Raw genomic sequence first — 14,693 nt, forward strand, 5'->3', positions numbered from 1 at the left:
TCCCCCCCCACCCAGTGGGATGGGGGAGAAAATCGGGAAAAAAGCAGCAAAACCCACGGGTTGAGATAAGAACAGTTTAATAGAACAGAAAAGAAGAAACGAATAATGATAATGATAACACTAATAAAATGACAACAGCAATAATGAAAGGATTGGAATGTACAAATGATGCGCAGTGTAATTGCTCACCACCCGCCGACTGGCACCCAGCTAGTCCCCGAGCGGCGATTCCCCGCCCCCACTTCCCAGTTCCTATACTAGATGGGACGTCATATGGTATGGAATACCCTGTTGGCCAGTTAGTTTGGGTCAGGTGCCCTGGCTGTGTCCTGTGCCAACTTCTTGTGCCCCTCCAGCTTTCTCACTGGCTGGGCATGAGAAGCTGAAGAATCCTTGACATTAGTCTAAACACTACTAGCAACAACTGAAAACATCAGTGTTATCAACATTCTTCTCATACTGAGCTCAAAACATAGCACCGTACCAGCTACTAGGAAGACAGTTAACTCTATCCCAGCTGAAACTAGGACATCGACACATCTCCTCGCTTTGGCATCAGGAGGGACAACCCGTGCTGTGGGGAGCGCTTAGCCCTAGCTTCCCGCTATCTGCGGGCACAGGCCCCGCGGGCGATGGCGGTGCCAGCCAGCAACACGGGGGAGCTTCAGCTTCGAGGCAGTGCCACTTCTGACACTGTGGGAGCAGCTCGGAACACCTGGCATTTGTTTTCAAGAGTGACCGTTAGAATTTGTTGTGCTGCATGTTTGCCAAGCCTTTGAAGAACTAGTTTCACAAGGTCAGGTTGGAGGATGGCCTTGTGTAGGCCTGGGAAGATGTGGCTGAAGACAGTCACGAGTATGTCTATGGAATGTTTTTATCTTTAACTGTTCTGAGGACTGGCAAACATCCCAGCTGGGCCAGATATGCCCTCCTGTGTTAGTAGCATTGGCTGTGTGCCGTTAGTACTTTCTGGATCTTTGTTGAAACATATATAAGTTGGATTCTTTTGTGAAATAAAGGGAATCTTGCACAGAGAGTTTGAGCGCTTAATTGAGTCTCCGCACTGTACCAGCTACTAGGAAGACAATTAACTCTATCCCAGCTGAAACCAGGACAGTAGACAGCTGTTCAGTTCCCTCTGTCTCCAAGGCAGCTATACCAAAAGGCCACCGATACCCCTTTGGGTCCTTAAAATACCCTCTCCTGAGATAGTCTATGCCAAGGATACACGGAGCCTCCGGACCAGTCACAATGGGGTGTTTCTGCCATTCATTCCCAGTTAGGCTTACTTCAGCCTCCAACATAGTAAGCTGTTGGGATCTCCCTGTCACACCAGAAATACAAATGGGTTCTGCCCCTTTATAACTTGATGGCATTAGAGTACACTGTGCACCAGTGTCTACTAGAGCCTTGTACTCCTGTGGGTCTAACGTGCCAGGCCATCAAATCCACACAGTCCAATAAACCCGGTTGTCTCTTTCCTCCACCTGGCTGGAGGCAGGGCCCCTCTATCCCAGGCAAAACCAGGATAGCTGGATATCTGTCTAAAAACCTAAGGCTGTCCCAGCATGGTGGGTTGACCTTGGCTGGATGCCAGATGCCCACCAAGCTGCTCTATCACTCCCCCTCCTCAGCAGGACAAGGAGGAAAAAATACAATGAAAGGCTCATGGGTCAAGATTAGGACAGGGAGATCACTCTAGCAATTACTGTCATGTGCAAAACAGACTTGACTTGGGGAAATTAATTTAATTTATTGCCAACCAAAATCAGAGTAGTAGAATGAGAAATAAGAACAAATATAAAAACACCTTCCCTCCACCCCTCCCTTCTTCCCAGGCTCAACTTCACTGCTGCCTTCAGTACCTCCTTCCCCAGAGCAGCACAGGGGAACAGGGAATGGGGGTTGCGGTCAGTTCATAACGCTTTGTTTCTGTCACTCCTTCCTCCTCATTCTCTTCCCCTGCTCCAGCATGGGGTCCCTCCCATGGGAGACAGTCCTTCATGAACTGCTCCAATATGGGTCCTTCCCATGGGCTGCAGTCCTTCAGGAACAGACTGCTCCAGTGTGGGTCCCCTGCAGGGCCACAGGGCCTTCCAGAAAACCTGCTCCAGCGTGGGCTTCCCATGGGGTCAAAGCCTCCTTCAGGGCACATCCACCTGCTCCGGCGTGGGGTCCTCCCCGGGCTGCAGGTGGATATCTGCTCCACCGTGGACCTCCCTGGGCTGCAGGGGGACAGCCTGCCTCACCATGGTCTTCCCCACGGGCTGCAGGGGAATCTCTGCTCCGGCGCCTGGAGCATCTCCTCCCCCTCCTTCTTCACTGACCTTGGTGTCTGCAGGGTTGTTTCTCTCACATATTCTCACTCCTCTCTTCCAGCTGCTGTTGCGCAGCAGTTTTTCCCCCTTCTTAAATATTTTATCACAGAGGCGCTACCACTGTCGCCAATTGGCTCAGCATTGGCCAGTGGTGGGTCCATCTTGTACCCAGCTGGAACTAGCTGTGTCTGACATGGGGGCATCTTCTCACAGAAGCCATCCCTGCAGCCCCTCTGCTACCAAAACCTTGCCATGTAAACCCAATACATTCCACCCCTCACTTCTGTGCATCACATATTTAAGAATTATCATTAAAATACACATTCATCACACAATCTACAGTCTTCATAAACTTTACTTACGTCAACAAAAACATTCCCCACACCAAAATCAAAGTAACATCATCACAACACTGACAAAAGTGGCCAATTTACACACACTCCACCTCTCGTCCCTTCACCACAATTACAACAGAAATTACCCACAATTATTCCACTCTCCACTCTAGCAATTGTCAGTCCATGTGTTTCCCATTACCTCTCCCAATTACTATCCTTATCTTGAATTCCTCACGCCCCACATCGTGTGCCAAAAAGGACTGTGGTGGGTTGACCTTGGCTGGCCACCAGGTGCCCACCAAGCTGCTCTGTCACTCCCCCTCCTCAGCAGGACGGGTGGAGAAAATAAGATGAAAAAATTCGTGGGTTGAGATAAAGGCAGTTTAATAAAGAAAAGCAAAAGCCACGTGCAGAAGCAAAGGAAAACAAAAACTCTACTTCCCATCGGCAGGTGACATCCAGCCACTTCCTGGGAAGTTGGGCCTCAGTACGCATAGTGGTTGCTTCAGAAGACAAACGCCTTAATAACGAATGCCCCCCTTCCTTTCTTAAGAGGAGTCCTTTCTCAGCTTTTATTGCTGAGCTGATGTCATATGGCATGGAATATCTCTTTGGTCAGTTTGGGTCAGCTGTCCTGGCTGTGTCCCCTCCCAACTTCTTGCCCACCCCCAGTCTATTGGCCTTTGGGGTGTTATCATCACTTTTCTAGCTACAAATACAAAGCACAGTACTATGAGGGCTGCTGTGGGGAAAGTTAACTCCTTCCCAGCTAGACACAATACACCCAGCTACTGCAGGACCTGGACCTGATACAGCATAGTGCTGTGAGGTAAGGAAGCTTTGGTCCTGTCCAACAGATGGGAGGTGAAGGACATGTGCCTGCATAATAAAATAGGAGGTGCTGTTACCTCCACAAGACATGGGACACTTCCACAGGCCCTGGGGTGGCTTCACTGAGTTAATGCAGCACTGCAGCAGTGTGTGCAAGTCTGCCTCTGAGGCACAGTTAGTTTGGGACTTGTGGCAGGCAAACACAGCCATGCTGCTTGTAGTTTCTTTCTGTATTGCTCTTGGTTCCCGAGTGGATCCATTCTTAGCAAGTGCAGGCATTTCCAAGCAGCATCATGTTGTGGAGCTCAGTCATTTCCCAGAGAGAGGGAGCAATACAGCTCACCTAGTTTAGCCTCTTAAGAGTTAAGCTTATAGCTTTGGGCATCGAAGCCTCTCTAGTTATTAGAGGATTCTGCCTAGGTACTTTTGACAATGTCTGTCACCCTCTGAACATGCTCTCTCTCTACCCTCTTGAGAGAGAGAAGATACTTGGTTATTTGGGGGCTGACATGAATGAGATGAATCCCATGCCAAGGGACTTGCCTGTGGTCACACAGGAGCCCTGTGGTAGAATATGTGTTCATCTCAGCCCTACAACAGCCCAGTTCATATTCAATCTGTTCTCATCTTTCCCATCTCCAGCTCCATGCCACACCTCCACCCTGGTCTGTCCTCCAGGATAACCCTCTATTCACTTGAAGGCTCAAAGATTTGTGTAGATCGTGTTGTGCAAAGAAACTATAAATCCGAGTCTTATGTATTTTTATATGCTCTGGAGACTAAAACATACAGTGTATTTTGCAGCATGTTAATCTGAAAAAGGTGAATCTCAAACACAAGGAGCATGACCTATTATAGCACGGTGATGACAGTGAAAATACAGAATTTGGAGGAAAAAAGGGAAGAAAAGGAAGAGTGGGGATCTCCAGTAGCAGATGGTGATGTAGACTAGAAGGATGTTCCATGGTGTGCCATTTGGTTAATGTCATTGTTCATTTATTTCATAGGCTATAAATGGGGCTGTAATTTGGATAGAGGCATATATCTGAACAGAGAGTAACCCTGAAGTTGCTGTTGTCTTTTGTTACTCTTCCTGTTTTGAGTTTGCTATGGACTCTTAGTCTATCAGTGGAGAAACTGCAACTTTTCTTTTTCTAATGAAAGTACTTAACTTACCCACAGTCCTTTTCTGGAGACATACAAACACAATAAGATCCAACCTGCTTTTGTCCTGGATTGCAAACACCTCTAATCTTAGTTTGCACATCTGAAACAAAAGTGAGAGAGTTATTTTAACTAGTAACAAAGCGAACAGAAATATCTTAGACTTCTGCCATAAAACCTACAATGGATTTATTTTAGTTTATCCCATATTTCTCTCTTCAAAAGCTGCCATGGTTGGGATTCCACAAGTATGCATCATTCTTTGCAAAAATCACTGGAAAAGCCTGTACAAGAGGAGAAGCTGAAGTTTCAGCAGAATGCATTCTCCTACTTTGCTTTCATAAAGCCTTGTTAATACAGCTGGTTGGGTTGGGTTGGTTGGTTTGTTTTTTAAGAAAACAGTTTCAATATCTCAATTTCATAATTAAAGTGCAAGTAAGTTGCACCCAAAAATTCTGAACTTAATGCAGAAATTTGGGGCTGAAATTATAGGGCTCTGTGGTAGGCACAAAGGAAAAGCAAAATTAATGAACAGTTGCTATACATCTTAAAACCAGTCATCTGCCTCCTACTTCTAGCTACCTAAAAGAAACTGTGCTGTGGATACCAGCAGTATAGAAACAGTAAAGCATCTGCAGGGATACTAACCTTTTTCACATGTAATAGATCTCAAAATAGGAGGTATCCAGAACAAGTCTTTCCCACAAGTATACTGTGTTTGACCAGTGACTATAAACCCAGCTTGGCAGCTCAGCTTCATGGTTTCACCAATCTTGTACTGTTGTTTAAATGGGGAAATTGTGACACTGTCAGATGTTAGTGGCCTGAGGCATACTGAGGCTGTAATAAACAAGAAAAAAATAAAATTCTTGTTGTTTTTATGGTGTGTGGATATTTACAGCAAGTCATAATGCTTCAGTTGAAGAGGCATAAAGATACTCAGTAACACTGAATGTTTGATTGACATTCAAAACTAATAAATATTTAACATAATTGTCTAGAAATTTTCAGTGCAGTCATGTCAGTATAGTCTGTAAAAATATTTTTCAGTCAATAACTAAATAATTACAATGTGTTTCTAATGTATGCTAGTATGAGTAATTTAATTTTACAGTTTAAAAATAATAAGAATGGCATTAACAACATATTTTAATTTTTCTTTTGTAAATGAAGCTATTAACACAATTTAAATGAATGGCAATAGAAAGCTCATAAGTATATTCAGGTAATTTTTTTTTGTAAAATGAACACTAAGTCAATGAAATCACACTGAATTCTAGAAAACTATTGGAATCTCTCCTGTTAGCAAACCTAGGCCAGTTCTGATCATTAATTCTTAATTGGACTATAAACACTTCAAGACATTGATTTATTGTGGGGATTTTCAAGGCAGCCTGGGGAGGGGGGTGGTTAGAGACACATCATCCATTTAATATAAAAAGTGGTAGTCAAATTCCTCCAAGAACACTTTCTTCACCATAACTGTCATCAACTTAAAGATATCTATATAAGTCTGGAAACAAAAGATGAGTCCTTCTGTTAAAGATATTTAAAGCTAGACAAGAGAAGGACTTCACAGCATCCATCTGAGGGTTTTCTAAAGCACTGAATATTATAATATCCTTACAAAGCACATAATAGTAACACTTCTGAATTGAAAGAAGAATGATGTAGTGACTTAGTAGGTTTTTGCCATCTCTAGTGTGAATACATGAAATACCTTCTTAAAATGCTATCTCTTCAGATATCATTACAGATTCATTTGTTAAAACCTGTATTATAACCAATTTTGTGTCTTTTACTTCCACTTCTGTTTTGTTGCTGGGCTAAATCAGTTTTCTCTTTCTTATGTTGACATTCAACAGGTTGTTGTGTCCAGGTTTGATCTGGCAGACACCAAAGGAATTGATAGCCACTGAGGACATACTCACTCACACAGGCAATTTCAGCTTCTTCCCCCATAGCATACTGGTTCTTTTCATTCTAAAAAAACCCAAACAAACCAAAAAACAACAAAAAAACCCCCAAACCAATCCACAAAAAAAACCCCAAAACCCCCCAACCCCCAAAAGAAAAAAACCCCAACCCCCTCCCCCAACCAAAACAAAAAGCCCCCCCCTCCTTCTATGGTAATGAGAATAGATATTGTCAAAAGAAAAAATGATAAAAGCCTGATGATATGATGTAATAAATGCTTGCTTTTCCTACTCTGAAATAGGAGTCATCCACTCACCTGTATACTAATATGTTTGTCCAGCTGCACTAACTGATGTCATGGTTACAAAACGAGGATTCAAGGACCACTGTTTAAAATGGATTTTACCTTGCCTTTGCTTCAGTTGCTGGTGGACTTTGGTGGACTAGAGTCTCACAGCATGCCACATACACAGCAACATGCTTGCTAGCACAGTAGCTAGTTTGGGTATCAGGCACATGTAGCAGAGAGGCTGTAAAATTTGCCAGCTCTGAAACTACTACACTTTCCTTCCTCACTCACTCATTTTTCATTCATGCTCACCCTGATAAAGCTGTTTTCTGGTGGGTCTGGCCTGGAGCATCCAGACTCAGGTTCACCAATCAATATATCCTCTTCTCTTGTTGCTTCATAATCATTTATACAAGGAGCCCCTCTGAAAAGTAAAAATTTGCTGGTAAGGATGCATCTTAAGCAGCGATGTCACCAAATCACAATGGCAGAATGTCAGGAGCTTTGGACAGAAATGCTGAGGACTTCCCTGCCCCCCGTCCTGGTTTCAGCTGGGATAGAGTTAATTGTCTTCCTAGTAGCTGGTACAGTGCTATGTTTTTGAGTTTGGTATGAGAAGAATGTTGATGTTTTCAGTTGTTGCTAAGTAGTGTTTAGTCTAAAGTCAAGGATTTTTCAGCTTCTCATGCCCAGCCAGCAAGAAGGCTGGAGGGGCACAAGAAGTTGGCACAGGACACAGCCAGGGCAGCTGACCCAAAGTGGCCAAAGGGGTATTCCATACCATGTGACATCACATCTAGTATATAAACTGGGGGGAGTTGGCCTGGGGGGATTGCCTCTCAGGGACTAACTGGGTGTTGGTCAGCAGGTGGTTAGCAATTGCATTGTGCATCACTTGTACATTCCAATCCTTTTATTATTACTATTGTCATTTTATTGGTGTTATCATTATCATTATTAGTTTCTTCCTTTCTGTCCTATTAAACTGTTCTTATCTCAACCCACAAGTTTTACTTTTTTTTCCCAATTCTCTCCCCCATCCCACTGGGTGGGGGGGAAGTGAGCGAGCAGCTGCGTGGTGCTTAGTTGCTGGCTGGGGTTAAACCACGACACTCATGAAACACTGAACTATCAAATAAATCTGAACTCTAACACCAAGTCTAAACCCCAAATCTACTTCCCATACAAGCGAAATTAAAACACCACTATCTTTTCTTACCCCCAGGGTATTTTGTCTGTGCCACCATGAAGCATTATATGAAAATTTTTATTTACACACCATTTCTTTTCTGCATGCAATACACTTTCTACATTCAGCTCTTTATCTGCATATCTTCAATTGTTTATTTCTTTCAAAATATTTCTTTATCAGGTCAGATAATGAGGCCTGTAGTTGCCTGAGTCACTTTCCCTTCTGTCCCCTTTTTTTTCCTGGAATATAAATAATATATACTAATATAATACTGTAAGTCTCTTCTGTTTCTTATAGGTATTGCATTAGTGCCAAATTAATTCAAAAAACTGTTTTCATGAAATTGTTCTTTAAATTCTTCAGAATGTTGATTATGTTCCCTCTCCTTAAGACAAGCTAAATTGAGTTTTCCTTCCACATTGTAATCAACAATTGTTATATCCGTTAGCCATTTTTTCTTAAGCATAATAGGCTATAGGGAAAACTAAGGAATGGGTTTCTTAATTTTTGCATAATTATCTTTGATCTCGGCTTCATCCTTATTGCCGAACAGCTCATTTCCTATTATCTTAATTATGTAGCTGAGGAATCTTTTACTATGTCTTATAATTTCTTTTATGAGCCATGCCTATTCAGTTTGATTTTTTATTTTTAATCCTGCCTTTATTCTTATACTTTCTGACCATCACCATGGGATAAGAAGTGCCATGGATTTAGGAAGGGAAGGTTACGTCAGATTCATCTTTGACAAAATTGCCAAGGTGTTTTTGGTAAAAGGTATGATACGAATTTATTATATCATGAGTGTTTTGGAAAAACATGCTAAGAACAGAAAAAGTTAACAACATTGAGGACCTGTCCCAAGGAGCAGCTGTGACCAGCCCTTCCCCACCTGGCTGATGCCTCCCTGGCCGAAGACTTCCTGGGGGTCTTAGAGGGAAAATGAACAAACTAATGCTTATCCTAATGTCTTGCTAAATCCTGACTATCTTCCATGTTACCCAATAGATAACAGCATTGCAGTTTTGACTTGCATATATCCTGTCTGCAGAGTCTGAGCACCATGAAAGGTGTCTGAACAGAGTGACCCGGAGAGGGGCAAGGACAGGCTGTGTTTTAGTGAGGAGATTGAAGTAGACGGACGCCTGTAATCTTGAGAGCAGACAACAGACGACCCTTTATTGCTAAAACACACACATACTTATAGTCACATATTCTGCAAAGTCACTGTACACGCGCACAAGCATAAAATATGATTGGTTATATCAACACTGTACACGCGCATAAACATAAGATATAATTGGTTATACTAACTCTGTACACGCGCATAAACACAGGACATAATTGGTTATGCCAACTAAAACATGCAAAACTTGTCTCAGTCTAATTGGTCAAGATAAACTGCCGAATTGAGGTTCTTTGTGCCAAGTTCCCTTTATCGTGGAATGTGCACCTGTGTTCTTCTAATTGGCATCTTTCTTTTTTTGTCTTCTTGTTTATTCTGTTCAAGGTCTTCTAAAGGCCTCTGGAATGCTCTTGCGACTAATGTTAGCTAAATATGTGTCCACATTTTAGGACTAACCCTTTAATGTTTCTGCAACGGCCTCAGCCATTTGGAAAATTGGGATGCCATAGTGGAATAACTAACAAACTTGAGACTTGGTGCAACAGAAATGAGCTGAAACTTGGGAGTTCTAAATGCAGGACTAAATATCACTATGCTAAGAAAAATACTTTTTGATAGGCATTGGAATCTTATTGAAAATAACATGGAAGAGAAAGGTTCAGGTATTAGACAGTTAATTGTATGAAACCTTTACATGGTCAAAATCATTCAGATTTTTATTTTTTAAATGAAATTTCAGAATTTTATTTTATAGAAAATATACAGAATTTAATTTTCAAATTATCTAGAAAAGCAACAATTAGCCTTCTCAGTTTTCCCATGCCACAGGAATGCCTGACTGAAGCCTGCTGTGCATTTTGCATCAGAAGGACCATATTTACATCATGACAGTATCACCCCAAATACCTGATTTGTAACCCAGAGCTCGTGTGTCAGTTTTTGCTGTAGATGCCAGTCTGGCACAGGCAGAGGCACTCCGTCCTGGAAAGCACAGACCTGCCATTGCTGGGGCATGAGGCACACTGGCAAGGGTCAAACCTGCCCACATATTCTCTCAGGGCTCTCCTCAGGTTGCAAGGTCTGGTCACGGCACATGGCACATTCTTCACCAAATCCATGATGGCGACACCTGGAAGACAGCCATTCAGTAAGCAGTTATCTAGATGCAGCAGGGTCCTGCTGGGTGTTAGTTGCAGTATTTTAAAGGCACTAGAGACTACACATGAAGCTATGTCACACGGGAGTCAGGCATGTTGAAAGTTATGGATACTTTAAAGGAGCATGTCAGCACTATACATCTAGATTATCCTGTTTATATTGCTTTTATTGCCCCAGTTTAGGGCTCGGTGAGCCAGTGACAAAACAAACCAATTTCTGCCATGTCTAAAAATTCAGGACACCATAGATGACACAGGGTTTGCTTATACCTGATCCCTGCCACGTGAGACATCCCTACACTGCCTTCAGGAGCTTGGCAGCTGCAGTGGGAGAAAGATCACTGCATGCTGCGTTCAGGCAGGTTTTGTCATTTGCCTCAAGCACTTTGCTGCTGCTGAGTGGCTTCTGTGCCAGCTGAGGAGGGAGGCAGCTCAGTGCACTCACAACAGCGCTGGCACAATGCATTAAACAAGTAGGACAGTGATACCAGGGGACTGCTGTTTTGTTTCAGTTTAGCTATACACCATACCTTGCAATGTAGGCCTGACAAGGGAAAGAGCACAGGGAAAAAAGTGTCCCCAGCACCATGCACTGCTTTCCTGTACAGTAACTAACCCCTGCCCATGTCTGAGCTCCTGCTGATGCTAGAGTAATTCACTTACATTCCTCCCTCCTACTCCCACTGTCCATGGATAATGCAAACCTGGTGCAGCTTGCAAACTGAGATACATAAGAAGTAGCTTTAATACATTTTGTATGTTTATATTATGCTGTCCTGGTTTCAGCTGGGATAGAGTTAACTGTCTTCCTAGTAGCTGGTACGGTGCTATGTTTTGAGTTCAGTATGGGAAGAATGTTGATAACACTGATGTTTTCAGTTGTTGCTAGTAGTGTTTAGTCTCAAGTCAAGGATTTTTCAGCTTCTCATGCCCAGCCAGCAAGAAAGCTGGAGGGGCACAAGAAGTTGGCACAGGACACAGCCAGGGCACCTGACCCAAACTAACTGGCCAACAGGGTATTCCATACCATGTGCCGTCCCATCTAGTATAGAAACTGGGGGGAGTGGGGGCAGGGGAATCACCGCTCGGGGACTAGCTGGGTATCAATCAGCGGGTAGTGAGCAATTGTACTGTGCATCATTTGTATATTCCAATCCTTTTATCATTACTGCTGTCACTTTATTAGTGTTATCATTATTAGTTTCTTCTTTTTATATTCTATTAAACCGTTCTTATCTCAACCCACAAGTTTTACTTCTTTTCCTGATTTTCTCCCCCATCCCACTGGGTGGGGGGAGAGTGAGTGAGCAGCTGCGTGGTGCTTAGTTGCTGGCTGGGGTTAAACCACGACATATGCCCATATTTGTGTGCATTCATATAACACACAGCATCATTCTGACTTAAAAGACAGAAAACACCTGCAGAGCACTCTGAAGAGCTGCTAACTGGTGAGCGCTTTACTATCTCAATGTTTTTCTTGCTCTTCTCTTACCTCAAAGTCAGTCACCATGGGATTGTCCTTTGTGGATTCCAGCAGTTTGTGAAGACTGTGTGTCCTGGAAAAGCCCCCTTTTTCTCCCAGGCCAGAGCTGCAGTGTACTCTGACCTGCCACCCTTTACCAGAGAGACTGACCATTCGGCTGACTCCAAAATGGAACCTGAAAGGGGATTTCATTGCAGTATTGTCAGATAAAGGCCTCCAAAGCTAGTGGATGCAACAACAGAGTTCTAAGAAAAAGTGTAAGAGGATATAAAAGAATATACTAAGATTAATTTTTTGAAGCTACCTTTGGAAGAATGAAGTCTAAGCTCAGAAAAACAATCATCTCCACTATGATGGCAGCCTGTCATAGTCTTCCAAATGAAAATGTGTGAGACCTCAGCCACAGAGATATTCAGAACTACAGGAGACACTTGTGGAAAATGCATGGGATACAGCAGGCTCTTCTAGAAGGACACACTGCAAGGCAGGATCTTTAGTCCCAGCTGTAAACATCTGAGTAACTGGAATTGATCATAAAATGAGGACAAAAACATGGTGGAGATGATGAAATCCCTGTTTTTAGTGATGCAGAACATGACTCTTGCCATTCTTGCAGAAAATGCACCAACTTTCTGCAGTTCCTGAGACACATTTCTGGCATCGCCAGGAGACTCCTGCACCTAGACGCCTGCTTAGCACAAGGAAGATGAGAGGGGAAGGTCAGGGAGTGTGTTATTGCTGCCCAACCTCTCTCAACGAGCCCTGAGAAACCCTTAGAGAAGATCAGGGACTCAGTCATGATCATGCGTTTCTAGTTGTGCCCATTTCCCAGTTCAGCATGCCTGGCCTTGGACCCAGGGTACCCAGAGCAGAGGAAGAGCGCTCCTACATCATAATTTCTTTTGCAAGCAAGAAGATGTTTCCGATGCTTGCTTCAGAGACAAGCAGTGAAACACTGGCTCCTCTGACAGTGGTGGAAGAGCATCTGTAGTTCAACAAAGCTAAGTGGTCACCTGGGGCACCTAGCTGAGAGGAATGGTATCTCTCAGGGTAAGTAACAGGACATGGGCCCTGTTCTCATCATGGTTACCTTCATGTTTCACAGTCATCCTGTTTGTGGTGCATCTGGTACTGACTTTCTTTTTCTTCCAGAAGAACACATGCCTTGTTGTTTCTGTTCGGACACACTCCACTGATTCATCCACTGCCAGACCTAGAAATATGACAGAGCAGCAGTTTCACCACCATAACCATGTTACATGATGGAACTGTGCCTTCATGCTCCTACAATGAGCTGAGCCATCACAGGTCTCCCTGCTCACTGGTTTCTTTCTGACCTCCACACTGTGCTCACGCTCTTCACTCACCACTGCCAGCACCTCATCTCTCTGGTCCCATCAGGCTCTGCCCATGTTCACCCTCTCCCAGACTCCTCTTCCCATTCCTGTCTGGGAATTTCTCCCATGTCGCCTCTCCTGGGGTATCTGACACCCCCTCCTGCCACCAGAACCCTGTGGAACAGCCCTTTTCTGTTCACAGTCCGGTCATGCTTGCCCAGGGTGCTGCTCTGCAGAGGTCAGTGGTGGTGAGAACAGCACACCTCTCCCCCAGCCTGGGATGCGGCAAGAAGCTGCTCTTCCTGGGACAGCAACAGTCACCTGCTCCTGCTACACTTGGGGCACAGGACACCAACCAGTCTAGGAGGAGACTTCACTACTGCAGGCACCTGCTTCCCCAGGTACAAACAGCATTGGACTGAGTCGTGCTTACCAACCCCTTTAGGTAACCTCCCATACCCATACAAGTTACAGCAGTGGCATTAAGGATCACAGCTTTTAACCTTAGGTTTCCACTTTTGTAGATTTGTCTTTTCCTTTCGACAATCTGGCAGTCATAGGATTAGTTTTAGAGTAATTTCTAATCAATACCAACAACTATAATAACTGTAGCCCAAAAGGTACCACTTACACCTCTCAGACCTCAGTTCCACACTGAAGTATGCTGGAATACATTTTCCTGGTGGCACCTGGTCTTGATCTGAAAGTCTTAAGAGGTTTCCCTGAACACAATGATATTTACCAAGTAAGGAACCTCTTGAAGTTTTCAAAATAAGACAGTGTAGAGCAAAATTTTCTTCTCGCTCTATTTAGGCAGTGTGGGCAATTCCTGGGTCTATGCAAGTCTAAAGGATTTTTTGCTGTTAGTTGGAAAACTTACTATGTGGTGTAAGGCCTAAAAACAGTGATAAGAAAAGCTGGTAAAGAAATAATGATATTTTCTTGCTGAAGATTACATACCTGAGTTCTTTAGTTCCTCAGAGCTGTACTGGTAAAGAATGTCATAGGAACCACCCATCTTCCCAGAGGTGTAGTAATGAGTGCCAAAGTCATCGAATATTCTGCTGTATAAAGTGTAGTTGTACTCCAGGGGCAGGTGGTTAAGTGCTTTTAGAAAGATGTCTGAGAGCTGCAGATCTGACTGTTTCATTGTGAAGTTTGCAACAGAAATGACTTTATGGACTCTAATATAGTTGGAATTCTAGAAATAAAGAAAAAGGAGAGTCTTAGCACCTTCATAAGTAGTTAATTGCAGAAAGTAGAGAGGCCAAGAATATGACCTGAGATACATTGCAAGAACTAATTAATCCTGTGTATCATGCTACTTTAATCATGAACAAACTAGCCCTTGAGTTTCCAAGAGCCCTATGAGGTTCTTGAGGACAATGCTCATTACTCCTTTACATTGTGGGAGTATATAGGATTCCAACAAAAATTAGGACTCCCTAACCACCAGCCAAATAGAAAGCAAAATGATTCTTGCCATAACAAATACGCCAGCAATTGATAAGACAACCAAAAAGTTCAGAGGAAAGGCTTCA

General features: G+C 43.4%; 1 protein-coding gene across 1 annotated transcript in view; it reads right to left on the minus strand.

Annotated features, from left to right (window-relative positions):
• Positions 1-4,659: 4,659 nt before the first annotated feature.
• LOC121232746 (complement component C6-like) overlaps positions 4,660-14,693 on the minus strand; it is a 35,401-nt gene continuing 25,367 nt past the window's right edge. Inside the window, 10 exon segments of the mRNA XM_041121148.1 lie at positions 4,660-4,754; positions 5,300-5,491; positions 6,502-6,634; positions 7,170-7,281; positions 10,057-10,110; positions 10,112-10,300; positions 11,820-11,868; positions 11,871-11,990; positions 12,906-13,028; positions 14,113-14,353. Of these exon segments, the coding sequence (XP_040977082.1) occupies positions 4,660-4,754; positions 5,300-5,491; positions 6,502-6,634; positions 7,170-7,281; positions 10,057-10,110; positions 10,112-10,300; positions 11,820-11,868; positions 11,871-11,990; positions 12,906-13,028; positions 14,113-14,353 (1,308 nt within the window).

Source organism: Aquila chrysaetos, chromosome W (genome assembly GCF_900496995.4).
Source record: "Aquila chrysaetos chrysaetos chromosome W, bAquChr1.4, whole genome shotgun sequence".
Lineage (NCBI taxonomy): Eukaryota > Metazoa > Chordata > Aves > Accipitriformes > Accipitridae > Aquila > Aquila chrysaetos.